General features: G+C 39.5%; 1 protein-coding gene across 3 annotated transcripts in view; it reads right to left on the reverse strand.

The window, feature by feature from the left end:
- Window positions 1–22,391, reverse strand: part of SH3RF1 (SH3 domain containing ring finger 1) — a 175,239-nt gene that overhangs the window by 151,769 nt on the left and 1,079 nt on the right. For all 3 annotated transcript variants that reach the window (XM_030816315.1, XM_030816316.1, XM_030816314.1), the window contains exon 2: window positions 21,270–21,757. In XM_030816315.1, coding sequence (XP_030672175.1) covers window positions 21,270–21,662 — 393 coding nt within the window. In that variant the 5' untranslated portion in view covers window positions 21,663–21,757. The remainder of the gene's footprint in view (window positions 1–21,269; window positions 21,758–22,391) is intronic.

The following is a 22,391-nucleotide window of genomic DNA, read 5'->3' on the forward strand; positions in this document are numbered from 1 at the left end:
ACCTGGTCCAGGAGAGAGTGATGAACATGTGATAAGTGAAGGAAGCCACAGAGCTGCTGGCAGGCCTGGTAACATGAGGCACATATGAAGGTGTAAGCTAGAGCCTGGAGAAGATGCAGACTCCAGACTACCATGATCTGTGTCTGAGAGTCTGGCATCTAGAGAGGTGAACAAAGTAGCATCACTTGCTAAATGGTAATAACACATATAGGGTGGGGGATAGGAGTATACAACTATATGGGCCAGAGAGAATAGGATTACTGTTCTGAAGACAATAAAGGGGTTGTGGGCCTTGCGATCTGAGTCTGAGGAGGCATCATGACATTCCTGCACACGATAGAAACTGTGGAGCTAACAATGGGAATAGAAATAGGAAAAGGGCTAATATCCAGAATCTCTAAGGAACTTAAACAAATTTACAAGAAAAAAACAACCCCATCAAAAAGTGGGTGAAGGATATGAACAGACACTGCTCAAAAGAACACATTTATGCAGCCAACAAACATGAAAAAAAGCTCATCATCACTGATCATTAGAGAAATGCAAACCAAAGCCACAAGGAGATACGCCATGCCAGTTAGAATGGCGATCATTAAAAAGTCTGGAAACAACAGATGCTGGCAAGGATGCAGAGAAATAGAAATGCTTTTACACTGTTGGTGGGAGTGTAAATTAGTTCAACCACTGTGGAAGACAGTGTGGCACTTCCTCAAGGATCTAGAGCCAGAAATACCATTTGACCCAGCAATCCCATTACTGGATATATACCCAAAGGATTACAAATAATTCTACTATAAAGACACATGCACACGTATGTTTACTGCAGCACTATTTACAACAGCAAAGACTTGGAACCAACCCAAATGCCCATCAATGATAGACTGGATAAAGAAAATGTGGCACATATGCATCATGGAATACTATGCAGCCATAAAAAAGAATGAGTTCATGTCCTTTGCAGGGACATGGATGAAGCTGAAACCATCATTCTCAGCAAACTAACACAGGAACAGAAAACCAAACACCCCATGTTCTCACTCATAAGTGGGAGTTGAATAATGAAAACACATGGATACAGGGAGGGGAACATCACAGACCAGGGCCTGTTGTGGGGTTGGGGACAAGGAGAGGGAGAGCATTAGGACAAATACCTAATGCATGCCAGGCTCAAAACCTAGATGACGGGTTGACAGGTGCAGCAAACCACCACAGCACATGTATACTTATGTAACAAACCTGCACATTCTGTACATGTATCCCAGAACTTAAAGTGAAATTTTAAAAAATGTTTAAAAAGTAATAGGAAAAGGGGAAACATCCACGTGGGCAGTCCAGTTTCCCAATCTGGAACTTGGAGCCGTTCACCTGGTGGGTGTCTGTGACTATTCGGACACAGACAACAAAGGCTACTCCAGATTGAAGTGCACTGCTTACTTTCAGTGACCTCATAGAACTACTCAACATTGTTTCTGGTGATTCCTGTGCTATGGTTTGAATGGGTCCACTCCAAAACTCAGGTGTTGCCAATGTGATGGTATTAAGAAGTAGGGCCTTTAAGAGGCAATTAGGGCCGGGCACGGTGGCTCACGCCTGTAATCCCAGCACTTTGGGAGGCCTAGGCGGGCGGATCACGAGGTCAGGAGATCGAGACCATTCTGGCTAACTCGGTGAAACCCTGCCTCTACTAAAAATACAAAAAAATTAGCCAGGCATGGTGGCGGGCACCTGTAGTCCCAGCTACTCAGGAGGCTGAGGCAGGAGAATGGCGTGAACCTGGGAGGCGGCACTTGCAGTAAGCCGAGATCGTGCCACTGCACTCCAGCCTGGGTGACAGAGCAAGACTCCATCTCAAAAAAAAAAAAAAGAGGCAATTAGGCCATGAGGGCTGCTCCCTTGTGAATGGGATTAAGCCCCATATGAAAGAGGCTTCACCTACCATTAGGTTAGCTTGCCCATATGCCCTCTGCCATGTGAGGACACAGTGTTCTTCCCCTCCAGAGAAAGCATCTTGGAGGCAGAGAGTTGCCCTCACCAGATAACTGAACTCACCAGCACCTTGATCTTGGACTTCCCAGTCTCTAGAACTGTGAGAAATAAATTTGGGGTTTATTTGTTTTTATAAATTTCCCAGTCTCTAGTTACAGCAGCAGAAATGGACTAAGACACTCCACTGGAGATATAAGGGTATTCTCTAATTCTATGTGGAAAGCAGATTACGTACCAGTGCATGTTAAAGCACACAATTATCTGCTGGTTAAAAAAACATACAAGGATCCAATCCCCTCATTGGACACACACAGAGCAACAGTAGGAAGGATACATTTCCAGCAAGCTGTGACTCTTTAAGTAAATACGTGGGAGGAAACAAGTGCAGATTAAAGTACAGTAATTGTGAGGCATATGACTGCAGTCATGTTTATGAGTGACTACATGGAGAGATTTCAATGAATTGTACATATAACCCATATAGCAATGATTATATTAGAAAAAGGAAATTCATCTCTGACATTAATCATCAGGCTCCAGACACTCAACAGAATCAGCCCAGAATTTGGTTGTATTATTTTGCAAAGGAAAAAAAATGATTATCTGAAGGCTGATTTGAATCCACACTATATCAAATGAGGAAATATGCTCAAGTCACGACACAGCCAAGATTAATAGGTGTTTCCGCCCACTCCTTAAACAGTTTTAGGTACAAAAAACAATGTCACTTCTCTTCCTAAGAATATGTTAAGCATAGAAATTTGCAGAAATGCATAAAAAAGCATTCCTTTCCATGCTCTCATTTTCTGGTGTTCTGGGTAGTTTTAAAAGTATGAACACTGAAGTATACCAATGCTGTCAGTTATAAAGGATTTGTATTCATTTCTGGGAGCTAAAAACAGAGATGCTGCTATGGTTTGGAATCACACTCCTCATCTCTTGGGTTAAAAAAAAAAAAAACTTGTGGCAAGATTATTTTTTAAATCATTCCACATTTATCTTCATAAAACAATACAAAGTGAATTGCCAAATACGCATATATGACACTTTAATGCTCTCATCTATTAAAACTGTTTCAACTTAAACATCTGAATGAATAACAATCATTATCCTATTTGTAATATTTTTCAACGTGAGGTGTGCTCAGTAACATCAACATCCATCAAGTATAACTCATTCACTGATTTATTTGTTAAGTTAACAAATTATTATTGAGAACCTACTATGTACTAGGCAGTGTTCTAGCTGCTGGGGATACAGACAGGAATAAATTTAATCAAAGTCGTGGTTCTCATGGAGCCTACTGTCTATTGTGGGGTAGTGGGGGTAGGGGTAGGGGAATTATACAAATAAATGTATAATGTGATTTTAGATAGACAAAAATAAAGCAGTGCAAGGCTAGAAGACTCATAGTAGACTGAGGGGTGGGGCTTTTTTTGGATATGGTGGTCACAGAAGACCCTTATAAGGAAGTAACATTTGAAAAGAGACCAAACTGAAGGAAAGGAGCAAGCCACGTTGAGATCTGGGTAAAAGCTGACCTTCCTTCCCGGCAGGGCAAAGACCAGGTGCAAAGGCCCTAGGCCTTGGTGGTTTGATAAACAGCAAGAAAGTCTGTATGGCTGGAGCAGAATACTTAAGCTGAGGAGATAAGGTGGAGGAAAAGGGCAGGACTCAGTTATGTGGCTGAAGTCTAATGGACCATTATATAACACAGTTTTGAGCAAGAGTGACATGTCACACTAACTGAGGTTCAAGGGATCTACTCTGGGAGACACAAATGGATAGAAAGTTAGTTGGGAGACTATGTCAATACATAAAGCTTTATCTGATATCCTCAAAATGCTTTCACCCTTTAGGTTTTACAGGGAGGTTGGAAGGTAGGAGGCTACTTTTTAAATTTTGTTACATCTAAACAAACAGACATAAAGACATGTATACACTCTGTAACACACATTCCTCTCAGTGACTTTGTTAGTCAGAATAATTGAAGAGTATTGTTTCAAATAATCTCAGTCAAGCAGCCTTAAAATCGTGCACAAAACAAGACAACCATCCTCATCCCTTTTATTATAACTACATGAAAGTCATGTAAGAGTGAATAGTTCTTTTGTCCTTAAACAGGCTATCTGAAAAACAGAAGCATACTGTCTTTTATTGTCAATTCATGGTTCACAAAGCCTCTGAGATTGGCTTTCGTCCTTCAAAAGCTTTTAATGGACAGGTACATTTAAGCCTTATTTTACGGATTGTGAGAAATGGAATGCAATGGGAGCGGTCCCCATCTCCTTTTTATGAAAAGGAGGAAGATATCAGCAATGCAGAGTGACCTCACCTATAAGGAATATCAGTGACATGGAACAAAGGTGGCTTCCTTTGTAAGGAAACTCAATCTGTTTCAGAAAACTGCTTCATTACTTTTGAATGATTTAGGGCTGCGCAGTCTACTAGAAACAATTCCATTCTTTAACCTTTATTAACAAAACTGTGATATCATTCTTCCTTCAACCATTAAAGAAAAGCCTTGCATATTCATCAATCAAAACTATATTTTATTCAGCTCACCTTTGATCATACATGTGTTTGTGCCAAGTAAGTGTATTTTTCAGTTGAAGCCTATAAAAGATAGGTGGTGTGCCTACAAGAGTGAGGACTCTGGTATGTTGTGCAGAGACTCAAGAACCACGTGAGATGTGTTAGGTAAAGGCAATTCACTCTTGTTTCAGGTTGCACTTAAGAGGGCCTGTGTTTTCACATTTTATAGCATGTTGAGTTTTCCAGCTTATGAATTGTATCACAGCTTACTTTTTCAAACAGTGATATCAATGCAAAACAGGTTCTTTGAGAACAGAATGAATTCACTCATGGCTAACCCAGATGCAACAAACAGGACACAGAGTTGCTAAAATATTACTTCTCTCTTTCAAGATTATAAAATATCTTGTTACATATTTTTCCCCAAGGTAATGTGTCAAAAATTTACTTTCTGGAGTCAGATATACAATATTCCATAGGATCAGCTCTTAAAATGTTTTCATGACCATTGAAAAGGGCTATGAAAATTGCTACTATTCTCATTCTAAAGCTACTGATAGATAAGACAGTTGTGATCTAATTACTCTCTACCATCTGGCACCTGGGTACCAATAATTAGCAACTCTGCCTGATTGCCAGGTAACAGTCAACTGACCAGGAAAGTTGGTTTTAAGTATCAAACTGTGAATCAATTTTTGCCTCAATCTATCTTTAACCAATCTATTCTATTTTTTGGCTTAATATCCCAGCATGTCTAGTAATGCTGCCAAGAAACGATGACCTTCAGTTCAGGGACAGGGAATAAATACGTGCTGATGGACTGATGTATTCATAAGCAAAACACAGGCTCTTTTTTCATACATTCTAAATTTCAACATATATCGCTGAACATAAGGCATGTTAAATAAATCCTAAACTGGCAACAACCCACAGTAACAGGCAGGATGGGTGGATTATAGCAAAGGGGAAGTTAAACAAAAATATGACTCTAGCTAGTTGTTGATGATAAACACCCTCTGCCCAAATACTGACCTGATACCATGAAACCGGATAGAGAAAAAAGCCCTAGGGGTGGGAGATGGGGGCGACTGAGAAATTTACATATCAGGTTAATATGAAAAATAAACTTGCCTCTCAAGGAAAAGTTTGGATCGCAAAGAAGGAACTTAAATAAACCTAGTAACACATGAGAATTTACATAATAAATATTCACATAGAATTCCCACTTCTTACACACAAAGCTCTTCATTCATAGCATACCTAGAAACCACAGCGTGGCACATTTCTAAAGTTACCAAGCCTTCCTAGCATGTTGCTCCTCAAAATCTGCCATTCTTTTTAATCCATAAGGAAATGTTAGGTAGACCTAGTGTTACTTATTTGTAGGTATCAGATAGCTTAGTCTCCTGAGAGAAGTAATAACTCAAGGTACTTCCATGTATATAGTTAAATTGTTGATACATTAACAATCACAGAGAATCCAGCCTTGCAGCTTTCTGAGCTAGACAGCCCATGGGCTTTTGTCATGTTTCATATCACAGCTGGCTGGCTTATGATTTGAGACTTGGAAAGGATCCCTTGGGACTAATTTATTCTTCTAACTGCCCTTTTCTTCCCTCTTTCCGCTTCATTCTCAAGAATTTTAATTTAATTTTGAATGTGCATGTTGCCTCTTATAGGATTTAAAATGTAGAAGTGCTATTGCTAACCACATTACCTGTGCTTCCTACCATCCACAGGATTACCTACCTCTGGAATTACTTAGTATACAGATGATCTGCATCAAAAGAAGCCATTATACATGTAACATTTTGCATTCTAAAAGATTTGCAAGCAGAGAAATTATAAGGTGTTTGGTAAAGATCAACATGACAGTTGGACAGCCAATTCCTATTAGATCAATTTCATTTTCCTCTATGTCAGAATGATGTGCCTGGGGGATAGCAGATAACATATCACATATTTTAACTTCCATAAGGCTTTTGACTCAACTCAGCAGAACACTCTTTCTAATAAACTAGGAAAACATGATTTCTAGACCACCATGGTGGGTGCAACCAAAATGTTTTAAGGGCTGCTCTCAAGAGAATTGTTATTCAATATCCAATTACAGTCAAGTTTCATAAGGGTTTACCTAGCCTTTGAGTACTACGTCATTGCTGACTTAAATAGTGGGAAAATGAATGTGATTAAGCTTGCCAAAATATATGTGTGGTTAGACACTCAAACTTAACAAGGATGTGAATGTGTCCTGATGGACCTTGGAATTCTGGAATGTGAGTAATCATCTATCAGTTCCATCAAGAAGTATTTACTGAACTGACCTTCTACTACCTTTTCCATAGTCATGAAGAGAAAAGAGGTATAAAATTCAAAAGAGCTCCTGATCTCAAGTTCCTTATAACTTGGTACAGGAGACAACACTAAAGCCCAATTAATTAGAGAACAATAGCAGATGGGGGCAGAGAATATTCAAAATAAATGTAATAAAAAAAGTATATATGTGTTTAAGATCAGGTATCCATCTGATCACAAATATGTATTAAAGCAATTGCATTTTGGATTGGCATTTTTCAATTCCTGTTGATAGTAGCCAATTGCTGACACTACCATAATGATTACAGGAACAAGTTTAATCCAGAGGGTAGTAAAAACTAACCACTCAAGAGATGGGGGAAACTGAATTTATCTAAGGAAAAGAGAAAATCTGACATCTAGGCAAAGCATGAACCAGCAACGTAGTGAGTTATTTTTAAAGGTATATAACATGAGGATGTAAAAACAAGGAGCAGGAGGGTCCCATGACAGCCCTTCCACAACTCGAAGCCCCATTCAGAACTTTGTCACCACACTAAGAGCTCTTCTGGACCTGAACCAAGCACAGCAAGCAGGGGTTGGACAGCACCCAAAGGAGAGTGACTAAAATGATTAAAATGTTAGGAAATGGGTCCTATGAGGACATGTAAAGGAAACTTGGTTATTCAGCCCAGATAAAAAGAGAGGAGGTCAGGGCTGCACTATAGCCTGCAAGGTCAGGAAGAAGAGGTACAGGGGAGCACTTCTTTTCCATTAAGGATGGGATGAGCAGAATGAGAGTACATTGCAAGGACAGGAATTTATATTTTAACAGAAAAAAAGAACCTCCCGGCTAGGAAGACAGTAAGGCACTGGAATAAGTTTGTATCAACAAGCTTTTGAAACATCCTTTTGAAGAGACTTTCTAAAAACACAGTAAATGACCATTTTCATAAAATGTTCACCCAGTGTCCTTTCTTACCCTATAAAATCAGTACGTGAATATTTTAACTATAAATAGAAACTCCATTAAAAAATATATAAACATTGAAATTTGAAGCATAGCAAGACTCTTCACTGTTGCAGCGTTTGCAAAATGCATCAGAAAAGTATATAAATGCATTTGTTTATACCTGTTTATATATGTCACAATTTTTTAAAAGGGAAATCAGCTGCTCTAGATATGAGCTATTAAAAAATAACCAAAACATGGAAAAACTGACCAGTAATAACTACTTAAGCCACATAATCTTAATGGTATGGAAGTGAGGGAAAGGGTGGGCAAGGTTGGGAAGGGTAAGCAAAAATCAGCCACAAAGGAATAAAACACTACACACATGTGCATATGCATGGATACACACACACACACACACACACACAGAGTCCAGATAGATTGACTGATCCACCCAACCATCCATCCATCCAACAGCGCATTAAAACATCCACGTTTTAATAATGGGCATAATAATCTTTCCTAACATTACTTTTTTTTTCCTTTTTGAGTCAAGAGTCTCGTTCTGTTGCCCAGGCTGGAGTGCAGTGGCGTGATCATGGCTCACTGCAGCCTCGACCTCCCAGATTCAAGCGTTCCTCCCCCCCTCAGCTTCTGAAGTTGCTGAGAGAGCAGGCGCAAGCCACCATGCCCAGCTCATTTTTTGTTTTTGGTAGAGATGGGGTTTCGCTATGTTGCCCAGGCTGATCTCAAATTCCTGGGCTCAAGCAATCCTCCCACCTCAGCCATCCAAAGTTCTGAGACTATAGGCGTGAGTCACCATGCCTGGTCTCCTTAAATTTTAAAAATTAGGACTGCACTACAAAGCACATCTAGTTCCATTACAGAAAGTCTTAGGAGTCTAAGTCTTCAGTATTATGCTAAAGAAATAACTAAATTGAATTTTTTTAAATTACTTGAGCTATTATTTTCCCCAATCACAGGGAAGGAGGCAGAGAAGGAAGGAAGGGAGGGAGGCAGGAAGGGAAAGAGAAAGGGAGGAAGGGAGGAAGAAAAGGAGGAAGGGAGGGAGGAAGGAAGGGAGGGAGAAATAGAGGGAAGGAGGGAGGGAGGGACAATGAAAACAGTCACAGACGTCTAACACACTATAATGAATTCCGCTGGCTGGATATCTTATCACAGGATAAGAGAACAGGAAGAGATACTATAGATAATGTTGCTCACCATTTCCTTTTACAGATGAGGCCCAGAGAAGCTGACTGACTCAACCAGTGTCACACTATAGTTGTAAAACCAGAACTATCTTCTGTAGTCACTAATTTATGAACAGTTTGGGTATCTGAAGTTTAAGCCAGCTGTTTAAAACAGAACAAAATGTTCTATGGTATTAACATATAAGTGTTAATTAATTAAATTACCAGACTACATACACACCAATAGTCTGTTTTGTTTGTTTCTTTCCTTCTTTCTTTGTTTTAGAGACAAGGTCTCATTCTGTCACCCAGGCTGGAGTACAGTGACAAGATCACAGCTCACTGCAGCCTCAAACTCCTGGGCTCAAGCGATCCTCCAGCCTCAGCCTCCTGAGGAGGTGGGACTACAGGTGCATGCCACCATGCCCAGCTAACTAAAAAAAAAAAAATTAGAAGGGGGATGGGGGTCCCACTGTGTTGCTCAGGCTGGTCTCAAACTCCTGGCCACAACTGATCCTCCCACCTTGGCCTCCCAAAGCACTGGGATTACAGATGTGAGCCAATCCACTTGCCCCGGAGTTTATTTTACAATATAACTGTGATATGGTATTAAAAGTTCTAATTTCTAGAAAGGGAAAACTGAAGATACTAATGTTTATTAAGCATGTACTAGGTCTTGGGCATTTGAGATTCCTTATCTCATGTAATCCTCGCAAACTTGGAAAGCAGCTCTTCATCATTCTACAAATGAAGAAATTCGGTAAGGAAGTAACTTGCCCAAGAGCCACACAGATAACAAGGAACAGAGGAAGTTCTGCTTGATAATAAATCTCCTGCTTTTCCTACTACCAGACATTTTCTGTCCAGCAGGAATCTCAGAGCACACAAAAAGGAACATTCAAAGGAAGAAATTAATTCCTCTGCATTTCCTCTGAACACTTTTGAAAAGTTCTGTATTCTCTGGCATCTCCCCTGTGCTTAATGAATCCTGTTTTCTATATCCTGTGCTCATTCACACTGCTCTCAGCTAGGATAAACTTATGGCCCTGTTCACCCCAGACAGTCCTGACTTACTCTTGTTGACTCTGCAAAATTATCAACAACATCCTTTTCACTCTCAAAAATGTCCCAAGGTAGAGGATAAACTACATGGTCACTCTGCCTAAACCATTCACTACAGCTTCCCCCATCCAGGCTTGCCTGACCTCAAAGAAGCTCAGTTACCTGCCTCCCTGCTCTTTCAGCATAATAAATGCCCTATCCATCAAAGTAGGGGTTCTCACGTCAGTAACAACTGAGAAAAGAAATATGGTTAGGTAATTCTAAATATGGTTCTAAAGTGCAGGACATTTTAATATGCAGATAATCTCTAATTATTGGAATTTCAAGCAGTGTAACATCTTTAGATGAAGATAATAATCTGGCAGAACAGAGGTGGATAATTCTAGCAGATGAGATCTAGCAAGCAAATCAGCCCCATTTAGAGCTTAATCCAAAGTCGGGCTCCCTAAACTGTCCTTGCTCTTCTGCTCTACCTCACTTCTAAATCTAACAGTTCATCTGAAGGCTCCTGTGGCAGGCCCGGTGTGGGCTTCTAAGGGAACATTAAAGGCAGATTACTGGTGTCAATGGGCAAATGTGAGAGCCACATGTCACCTCAATGCACCAAGATCATATCCAGGTGCCAATCTGAGTTTGTTCTAAATGTTCAATATCAAAGTTGGCTTTTGCTAGGGTAATTATTTTTTAAATTTCAGGGCTACAAAAGAACTCAGATATCAGAAAAGCCTCATTTTATAAAAGAGAAAACTATGTCCTACAGAAGAGAAAACACTGGCCTCAAATCACATAGCCAGGACTAGAAAGTAGGTCTCCTCACTCTTTCCACCATATAGGTGATTCTCAGCTTCCATACATCATATATTTTCACGCTTCATATATGGAGACCCAATACTTTTCTGCTGCCAGATTTGAACTTTCTTGGAACAGCTGCTATGTAAACATTTCAAGCTGTCACACTTTGGGGCCTTTAACCAACACTTCAGCTTCAGCAACATCCCAGGCTTTGTACAACAGTGTTAACACTTCCAGTGTCTTCTTAATATTTCAGACTTGTTTTACAAAAATGAGTAGAGAAAAGAAAAATAAAAGTGCTACTATAGTACAGTTAAGACAGGAACGAAAATAATAAGATCTACCAAAAATGGCAAAAATATTTAGCCTCATAGACTTCAACTGTGGCAGAAAAAAAGCATATGAAATGCTGAAAAATAATTCATCACTGTGCATAAAACACAAGTTCAATAATGGGGAAAAAACTGTTCAAAGATTTTGGAAAAAACTGAAATAATAGAGATTAGTAAACTAAATGTCACTCTGGATAAGGTGGGCAAATGAAAACTTAAGGTTTGAAATCTAGTTTTATTATATAATGTTTATTCTATGTGTTTAATGTTTTTAAAAACTTTTAAAGTTTTTTAAGGATATTTAAAAACTAAGCAGTTATATAATTAGGAATGTAAGAATATTTTTTAGCTCTACAAGAATTGAATCTCCTTATAACATATCTAATGTTCAGCTTTTCAACATTACTGCTCACGTTTCCAGGAACCTTATACAAATGCTAGGGATATTTGTATCCCACACTGCCACTCTTACTTACATTGCTACTGTATTATTTTGGGGGTACTTCACATAAATTAAAACTAGATATGAAGCATCCTATAGCTAACTTTAGCTTGCTTTCTGTATAAATGTTCATTGCCTGGGACCACTCATTACATATTAAAATAATGAAAATTCACTCCTGTTCATTCATTCCTGAATTGATAAGCAGGGAAACTATAGTGTTTCAAAAGGATTTTTTCTGGCAAAATAATAATAATAATAATAATTTCCTTAATCCTTAAGGAATTTATTTCCTTAGGCTAACAGAAAAACGTTCAACATTGACAGCCCTTGCCTTTCTGCACTATGTAACTTAAAAATTCATTTGCACATCCTCCTACTGCTCACTTTTTTCATGTTTCACAACACAAATAATCTACTATTTAACTGCTCTGTCAGCCATCTGAAATGGCACCTCCATTCCCTTCCCAGCTACCCCGAAAGAGCCCACTCACACATCTATCTTTAAAATGGCTGTGTTTACAGCCACCCATATGTCACCACTCATGAAGCAACTGCTACCATCCTCTTGACTAGGCATTGGCAGACATATACGCGACAAAAGGATTGCAGAGCCATGAAAAAGGGTGCCTGGGGCTCTGAATTTTTCTTTTTAAGGTTACTACCTTCAGAAGAAACTAAAAATTAAAATTTGTAAAAGAGCAGAAGATACATGTACTCTTTATAATAAAAGCTTTGGGAGGGTGAGGGAGTTGAAGTTTCTAAATGAGGGAGCCTTACCAGCAAGGCAGCCTCCACACATAATATTTCCATCATACGTACACCTCACTATACTATGTTGCTATGTAAATGAGGCTTGCCTGCTATCTGAGTTCCTCACTATCCATACTATGTCGCTATGTGTAGTATTTCTATCACAAGTACATCTCACTATAATATTTGTGCTAGGTTGCTACAGGATTGTGGATCCTTAGGAAGAATCCTGCCACAGCATGAACTACAAAGTCATTTGCCTTTTGACCTTAAATTTTTAAAGTCTTTTTACATATTGTCTTGGGTTTGCTTAAACTACATTAAGCAATATACTAGAGAGGGGATAGATTAATAAATGGAGTGAGCGTCTGACCAGAGTGGAAAAAGGCAGGCATTCTTCCCAACAGAGTGAGTTAAGTAATGGAGGTGTGCAAAGGAGAGCTGGGGGCTCGTGGAATGCTGAGAAAAGACCACAGGCAACAGAAAAATAGTCAGGGGCTTGAACTGACATACTGCCCCTACTCACATGCCTTTTTTGAGCCTCTGATTCTATTCTTTCGCTTTTCTGAGACCAGAGACTAATTATGGGGCAAAACAAAGCATTCTGAGAAGACAACCCAGAGAAGCAGTTTCAGGAAGGCAATGGAGAAGGAATGCTTTCCTGCTCCCCCTGTCTGTTCTACCGTCTCCCCACTGCGCCTCTTTTAGCCACTTGGAAAGAACAGACCACAGTTGCAGGCCAGGGCAGTGCAAGGAGCTGCAAGGCAGAGAAGTTAACACACGACACAGGTTCTATAGCAGCTGATGCAAAAGCCAGGGATGAAGTGCTAAAGCCAGAGAGCCAGGGCAGAGGTGGAACTTTTCAAAGAACCTCAAGAACAAGACGGACCTCCAGCTAAAACAAAACTAGATTTTATCTCTTTCCTCCCTTTCCCTCGGATTTTCCTTTTCCCTGCCCAGCCAGCAATAACAGAATAATTTCTCTCTTTCAGTCACCCAAAAGAGAAATATAAATAAATAAATAAGGACTGGAGCAATAGTGATAATAAATGAAGGAAACTGGGACAGGTAGGGGATCGGGGTTGCCAAAGAGATCTGCATCAGGCTACTTTTCACACACAAGAAACCAACATAACTGAGTTCATGTCTGTATTTTATGTAGCTCTACAGCCAAACACTACATCCACTTTATAATCTTTTCTGTATCTTTTCAGTAACTTTGATTTTCATCATCCCAAATAGAAATGAAATTAAATATACAGCTAAGGATCCCTAGAGAGGTTGGTACTCACTTCACTCACTTATTCACTCATTTATTCAACAAACCTCTTGTGAGTGTGTACTCTGTGCCAGACACTACAAAGGGCTCTGAGAAGTCAAAGATGAACCAAACTCAGCCCCCTCACCACCCTCATTCCCACAACTACTCTGCATGGAGCTTAGGTACCTATGGCTCCGCATCTTTGAGCTGAAGAAATGAAGCCCAGAGAAATCCCACAGCCAGCCCATGGCAGTGTTGGAACCAGAGGCCACCACTTCTGACCTCCAAACCACACTCTTCCCCGTACATCAAGCTAAGGAGAGTCTGCTTTCCTGGTCTACTGTCATTGTAAAGGAGTTATTTAAAGTCTTTCAGCCACCCCTCCTGCATCCATGAAATAAGAATAATAAATAATAATGTATAGTGAGCCGTAAACACACCAACTGCACTCCAACCTGGGCAGGAGTGAGACCGTCTCAAAAAAAAAAAGAACACATAATAGCTTCTTATAGATCAATGTGAGTAGATATGGAAGCTATCCAACTTTTATCATTAAATTAAAAACCTCAAATTGCAGAACTGCATATACAATGTGATTCCATTTCTGTTCAATTTTTTGTCTGAAAGAAAACACAAAAAAACCTCGTGACAGTGGTTACCCCTAGAGATTAGGAACAGAGGAGCAGAGATATTGGAAACCTTGATTTTCTCTTTTACATCGTCTTCTACTACTACATTTCTTACCATGAGCACGTATTATTTTAAATTTTTAAAATAGACTACTCATAGTATTTTTCTTACACTGAGTATTTTTTAAACAGAAAGAAAAATGCTATGAGAAAAATACTATGAAGAAAAATTCTATGAGTAAAAATACTGTGAGAAAAATACTATGAAAAATTCAATGAATGGTACACATAATTAGTACACTTTTCTATATGTATATTATACATCAATAAAGAGTTTTTTCAAAAACTGGAGTAGGTCTATGTGCTTAAACATGAAAAGATTTCATAGATATAGTAAATGAATTAGCAAATCATTGAATATCCAGAGCATGAAATTCTAGTTCTACAAAAAATAAACTATATGCATACACATATAAATACATATGAAAAGATCTGCAAGTATATACACACTTAATAACATATTCTTCTATATTGTTGAATTTTTCTTACAACCAGAATGCTTTTACATACATTTTGAAATCTACATTCTTTTTCACTTTTAAAATGATAACACTTAGGCTGGGTGCCGCGGCTCACGCCTGTAATCCCAGCACTTTGGGAGGCTAAAGTGGGTGGATCACTTGAGGTCAGGAGTTGGAGACCAGCCTGGCCAACATGGCGAAACCCCACCTCTACCAAAAGTACAAAAATTAGCCAGGCATGGTGGTAGGCGCCTGTAATCCCAGCTACTTGAGAGGCTGAGGTGGGAGAATGGCTTGAACCCAGGAGGCGGAGGTTGCAGTGAGCCTGGTTGCAGAGTGAGACTCCATCTCAAAAAAATAAATAAATAAAATAACACTTGACCCCAGAAAGCTGTTGTGAGGTTTACATGATTATGGTTACATGACACTTTATGTGATATAAAAAAGAATCATTACTTTTTTAAAAAAATTATCAATTAGTATGCACCACAGACCCCCTTTCCCATACCTGCCTTCTACCCCGTTCAAGATCTCATCTCTGAGCCTCACCATCAAGCCTAGCTCAGGAATGAAGTAAAGGTCAGGGATGGGGCAGACATGAAGCCTGGAGTAAGGATCAAGGATGGATAAAATAAGAGGTCAAGAATGCAACAAACATGGTTTAGCCAAAACAAACAAGCCAGCAAACAAAACCCACCTTTTCCGTTTCAATTCAATCACTCTGAAACACACAGAAACATTTCCCTCATCCAAACCACCACATTAAATGTCTTGCTTGGGTCCGGTATAAGTTAATACACATCCTCATCCCCATCTGTGCGGAGACAACAATTCCTTTGTCAGTCAGTGTTTGCAGTGAACCTCACACGCCAGGGGAGCATGTCCCAACCACTCTGGTCCACACTTGGTATTCTTTGACCATGCACTTAATCCAAGGACCACGAACTACAAAAAAGAACCCCATCATAGATAGAGACTTATTCTATATCTTATCCCACTCCCGATGCTTCACTATCTGCTGCCTTATTTGTTGTTTCTTGTGTGTGTTAACTCCCCCAAATGTAAACTTTTTCAAAGAAACATGCATTAATGTCATCTTTGACCTAGTATAGATTATTGAACATAACTGGACCTGAAAGAAGGTCACTACAGGTGCTTGTTCATAGATGGATGTCAAAGATGTCCCATGGCACAGTTCACAGCTGGCAGTTGCTTTCCACACCAAACATGGAGCAACTCAGTTGTCCTAACTTTCTCCCACTACTTCCTTCAATTCTTTCTGCCAATGCCATTCCTTGGAATAAAGCCTAGAATGCCTTACTAGGGTGCTACTTAGTCCTGGAAAGCACCAAGTAAGGATCTGTATCTGGTTTGTCCATCATTACCTATCCCTTGAGTAATGCCTTAGGTACTATTGAGTCCTGGAAAGCACTCTCTCCAGACTCCAGCTACAGATCAATCCAACTTGTCAGAGATAAGAAAGTAGTAGTTTTCCCCTCTCAATGTTTCCTTCATTTCCTCCAGAACTTTCTGTGCATCTGGTATATTGTCACATAAACTTCAACTTCCTTATAACATGCCTGTATATTTTACGAAATTATGCCAGGCAATGTGGGTAGTTGAGGGGGTAGGGAGGGGCTGAACAACTTCTCAAAGGTATTCCACGACAGAACACAGAAGGCTGGACCACTGCCAGTTTCTGGGGAAACCAGGACTGAAGGGATTGGCAGTGGACCAAGAGGCCACTCAAGGGGCTGACCTTTAGGAGTATGTCTACAGTCAGAGTACAGGTCGGCTAGGGCTACCACATCCAAGTGCACAGACTGGGTGGCTTAAACAACAAAAATGTATTTCCTCACTGTTTTGGAGGCTGGAAGTTCAAGATCAAGGTGTCAGTGGGGTTGGCTTCCTTTGAAGGCAACTCTCCTTGGTTGGTAAGTGGCATCTTCTCCATGTGTCTTCACATGGTCTTCCCTGTGTGTCTGTATCCTCATCTGCTCTTCTTATAAGAACACCGGTCTTACTGGATTAGGGCCCATGCATGTGACCTCATGTTACCTTAACCCCCTCTTTAAAGGTCCTATCCCCAAATATGGCCACATTGTGAGGTACTAGGAGTTAGAACTTCAACGTAGCAATGTGGGGGGACATAATTCAGCCCCTAACAGTCAGCAGTAGGGAAAGAGGGAGAAAGGAGGTATGACTGTGCTATGGAGAAATGAAGGCAGACACAGCATTTACAGGGGAAAATAAATTTCATCTGTGTTCCCTCATATCTAGAATTCCCTACCTTTCTTTCCCGGTCTCTCCATTCTTTGACGCAAGCTCCAATCCCATATCTGTTCTGCAGCCCTGCTAATCGTCTCAGTCCCAATGGTCCCTCTTTCTTATCCCAAACGCAGAGCACTTCCTATCTATCCTACTCATCTGACCCTTCACCCTACGTGGTCCTCGGGGCAGTTCTTGATGCCTTCTACATTATCAAATTTGAAGCCTCATCTTACACCGTCCCTGTGGCTTGCCTAGTTCACACTTACCTTCTGTCAGTTCTTCCTAGGAGGCATACCCCTTCCTGTGTAGGTCAGTGACTTTGAAATATTCTTCCCCTCTGCTCCTTCCCTGCCCAGCCCCCATTCCCTAATTAATATCATTTCACCCTTTAGATCTCAGCTCAGATGCCTCTTCCTCAGGAAGCTTTCGAAGATCACACAAACAATTCACCCTCACACTAAATGCAGGTCTTTCTTCTATCCTCTCCCCTGGCTTTGTGTCTTAGAACTTACTTAATTACATGCCTGCATTTTTATTATTTTATTAATGTGTCTCTCCCACAAGATGGACTATACATTCAAAACCTAATGTGTCTCTCCCACAAGATGGACTACACATTCAAAAGCTAAGAATGGTGTGTCTACCATTACCTATCCAGCAGCTAGTGTAGTGCCTGGCACCTAATGAGTGCTTAAGAAGTATTTATTAAATAAAGCAACGAATAAACTAAGTATAAATTAGTATAAATCAGGGGGTCTCATGTGATCTACTTTTTGGATGAATAAATTTGCTGTGAAGTAGAGGCATCATGAAATCATTAAGTAATGATATCTAAACAGAAACATGCACAGATATTAAGAGAACTTAATGTTAAGAGATACTAAGAGAACTTAAAAGAATTTTTTTTTTTTTTTTGAAATGGAGTTTCGCTCTTTTTGGCCAGACTGGAGTGCAAGGGTGTGATCTCGACTCACTGTAACCTCTGCCTCCTGAGTTCAAGCGATTCTCCAGCCTCGGCCTCCCCAGTAGCTGGGGTTATAGGCATGCGCCACCACACCCGGCTAATTTTGTATTTTTAGTAGAGATGGGGTTTCACCATGTTGGCCACCGTGGTCTGGAACTCCTGACCTCAAGTGATCCACCCACCTCCTTGGCCTCTCAAACTGTTGGGATTATAGGCGTGAGCTACCACACCTGGCCAGCTTAAGAGAATATTAAAGAGAAGTTAATATCTATGCATGTGTCTGTTTAGATATCATTACTTAATGATTCCTTAAATCACTGGAACTGTGCATAGAAAGCAGAAGCAATTAGGTCTAAATTCTATAGGAACTACTTAAAAACCACGCTTTCCTTTATCTAATTTATATATATGCATTTTAACTTCTGCGGCTACATTGCTTAGGCCATTGACAGGTATCAGTAGTGTCCCTCTCCCTATGGCTCATTCCACTGCTTTACTTTGGCCTAAAACCAACAGGAATTCTTTACTTAGAGGTAAAAAACTGACGGATTCCCATGGTGATTCCAATCCCACACTCTCCTTTTCTCCTTCAAATTAGGCAGGAAACACTAAAATTTTGGGAACAAGATGTGCGTCACACAATGGAAATGTTCAAATCTGTTGATAACATTCAATATACTTTGGCTAAATGCATGAGGAAGCCACATGGTCACAGCCTAACCGAACAGAGCATAACTAATAAACTGAAGCAACATTCCACGTTATCACTTTCAGCTTTGCACAACATATGGAAACAGGCTCACTGCACCGCTTGGTTGTGTCAGAACACTTAAGGGAGGCGGATGCACATTTGGGATTTATTACAGTCACTCACCTAAGGGAAGTGTCCAAAGAAGTGCCTTACAATATCCATGTGGCTTCATGTTACAGAATTCTTACTCTTAAAAGGAGTCTTTTCTGGAAATGTATTGATCTTTCAGGTGTTTGAACTACATGTATGGCCCTGACTGTTCTGAATATTTGAAAGCAAAAGGTACTAGTAACTTATTGAGAAACCTTTTGTTAAAAAAAGTGGGGGGGGGGGGGCAGGGGATGGGGGAGGGGTAACAGAGGGAGGGGTCTTGCTATGTTGTCTAAGCTAGACTTGAACTCCTGGGCTCAAGTGATCCTCCCGCCCCAGCCTCTGGAGTAGCTAGGACTACAGATGCAAGTAGCTAGGGGCTAGAGGTGAGTGCCACAGTACCTGGCTCGAAAAACTATTTTAAACTAGAAAAAAGGCTGTTCTTTTTCTAAGTATTGCATCAATTGCATCAACTCAGACTACTGAATAGGTTTGTTTTTGTCCTCCATCCTCCCCTAGCAAAGTAACAGACATATTTCCTGTTCCATCCACCTCAACTATTTTATCCCAGTTATAAGGCTCAAGTTTAGTTGAGTTTCTTGGCAAGTAATTTTTCTCATGCTAAAGAATAAACATGAAGTAAATTAGGAAAAGCATATAAACCAGAAAAATAATACTAACATGATCAAAATCTCCAAATAATTTACCTAATAAGTTCAATTTTGGGAACTTAGCAGTTCAGATAAATGAGAATTACATAGTCAATTTCCAAGTTAACAAGAAAACTTAAAATTCAAAAGACATTAAGTTGAGTGTTTGAGCCTCTCCTTAAATTCCTCTTTATCAGTGAACAAACATTCAATGCATTCCTCACAACAGGTAAGGCAGGGTCAACAACTAAGATACAGTATTCCAGGAAGCCATGCCTTCCCTAGTCTAATTAACAGGGAAACAAAACCTTTCCAAAGATGCAAATCTACACCTTTATTAAGCTAAACAGACCTACATCAGGTGTCTCAGAAATTACCAACTTGATCACTGCTTCTGGGATTAAAATATTCGAGTCCAAATAAGTAAACTCCATAAAATAAAGGAAATCTAAGAAAAGCACTGTAAGCAGATCAGTTTCACAACATGTGGGCTCCAAATAAGGAAAAGAAAACCTCCCTATCCCAAAGTTCTCACTATCTTTAAATAAATAAATATGTCAAAAGAAACCTGACAGCCTTAATGATGAACTGTTTTCTGATCAGGTTTTCTAGTGATTAAAATGGTCTATATACTTAAATACTTCCTATCATTTACAAAAGATGAGCCTGAGAAAGAAGTAGTAAAACTATTCTGTTAAAACTGCCTGGTATCCACATCTGTGAATTATGGGATCTAATGCCATCCCAATGGGCAGTTCCTGTACTAAATGAAAGATGTCACTTTTGAGTGCTTACTGAGGACATTTGAAAAAAATATTCTCATCTAGATTAATTGTTCTTTAAAAGCAGATTTTACCAGTTAGGCCAATAATTTAGAATTCCTTCTTCTTACAAAAATGAAGTTGTTTTAATTACTGATGCTCTTGACTACTTTTTATTTTTGCAAAAATGAGAAAGCACATTTTATCAGGTATCCATCACCTGCAACATAATTTATATTTATTAGAAATTCCTATATTTCTAATAAATATAGATTATTTATATATATTTCTAATAAATACAGAAATTTTGTGTGACAGTTGTGGTAGCTGTCCAAATAATTAGCTTCATCTAAAATTATTTCAGCCCAAACTCAAATCCCAAGAAAAATCATTTTGATGGAAATACTTCATTTCATTCACTATAAAGCCCAACATAAAGCTAGATGTTTTAGTGTAGTCCTAAGTGACATTTTGTTGCTACAGCAACGAAACTCTGCTACCTGTAGCCATGATTTGTTAAGAATTCCACCAACGAGTAAATTCTGTGCTGTGTATTCATAAAACGAACAGAATGATTCTAAGCAACATAAAAATTAAGGCTTGATTTCCTATTTATGATTTACCCACACACATATTTATAACATATATACTACATATGTACTACATACATGTAATTATGACTCTCAGCCCCATCAAAATGATAAAATACCAAATTTCCATTTTAAAATGGGCACAGCAACAAAAGCTGGTTTAGATTTCATTCACTAATTGCTACTTGTTGCCCAAAATTTATCTTAAAAGATAACAGAGACTATCTAGAGATAATTTTCAAAACAGTAAAATTTATTATTTATATCCAATCTCATTCCAAGATGGGGGAAAAAAATATTCAGAGGTATAATCTATCTGTTTCAGTATGTGTGGTTTCCTAAGCAATGAGTTGACTTCGAAAACACCAAGCTAAAGAATAAAGAAAAAATGTGGACATCACCACCTTTATTCACCAAACTACCTCTGTAGGCTACTTACCCTCACTGGGGGGCTCCAGGCTTGCACCCGAGGCTGCTGTCCACCCTGGGAGCTCTGCAGATCTTTTGAGCTACAATTAGCCACAGTGCTGCTCTGAGACCTTAATGCATTTGTGCAGTTGGTCCCACTTCCCCCACCAGGACCAGGTTTCCAAGGCCTCTGTTTGATGCCATCCAGAAGTCTGACCAGCAAGATGTTACTGGGAAGCTCCTCGACACCCGAGCCAACGAGAGTCCTGCACTCGGGACATCTGAGTTCATTTCGAGAACCTACGATCCCCAGCAAACATCGCTTGCAAAACGTATGCTGGCAAGGCAAGACCTTCGCAGAAGCATCAAGGCGCTCTAGACACACAGGACACTCCAAAAGATCCAACAAGGCTGATTCATCCATCTTTATCTACTTTACTGAGAAAAAAGCTTCAGAAATGTTCATAGTTGTGTGCATCCCTTAAAATGACTCATGTAACATCCATTTCAGACTTTGCTCTAGAGTCACGGGGAAAAAGGGGAAAAGAGAACATGAGTGTTGTTATCTAGGGAAAAAGTTCACAAAGGAGCCAAGAATCAAAAAGTACCCAAAAGTACACTATTCCCTGTCTGAATAGTGTAGCTTTGCTTTGGAATGTGGGTTCCTAAACTCCAAAGTCAACAACTGAAAACAAAACAGGCTTTCTAAACAACGCAAAATTAACCCCTAAAGATATCTAGGGATTCACTGGGCAAAAACAAGACAGAGTATTATACATAATTCCCGCAGAAGGATTTATGAAGTGCAATAAGGAACATAATTTCTTAAGCTCTGAAAGTGATATCAGCTGCCTTTAATAAAGTCTTCAACTCATAGGAGAAGCTGACAGAGGCCATTGAAAGTTTCCTCTACCTGAAATTTACTTTTAAATCCAACTAAATTCCCTTTATTAAGCCACTTTAGCGTTTAAGAAACCATGCCTCATGTGATCGCTCGTGGTAAATGATCCCAATATTAAATACATATGTTTCTTCGCTGTTCTTAAAAATAGAACTGTTTAATCTTGCCCAACCAAAAAGAGCTGAAGGTTGACAATTCTAAAAGACACAGATTTGCTTGAAAGCAGCTGAAACAGAAAAGCGCCCTTCAGGG

The sequence above is a fragment of the Nomascus leucogenys genome, chromosome 7b (genome assembly GCF_006542625.1).
Source record: "Nomascus leucogenys isolate Asia chromosome 7b, Asia_NLE_v1, whole genome shotgun sequence".
Classification (NCBI taxonomy): domain Eukaryota; kingdom Metazoa; phylum Chordata; class Mammalia; order Primates; family Hylobatidae; genus Nomascus; species Nomascus leucogenys.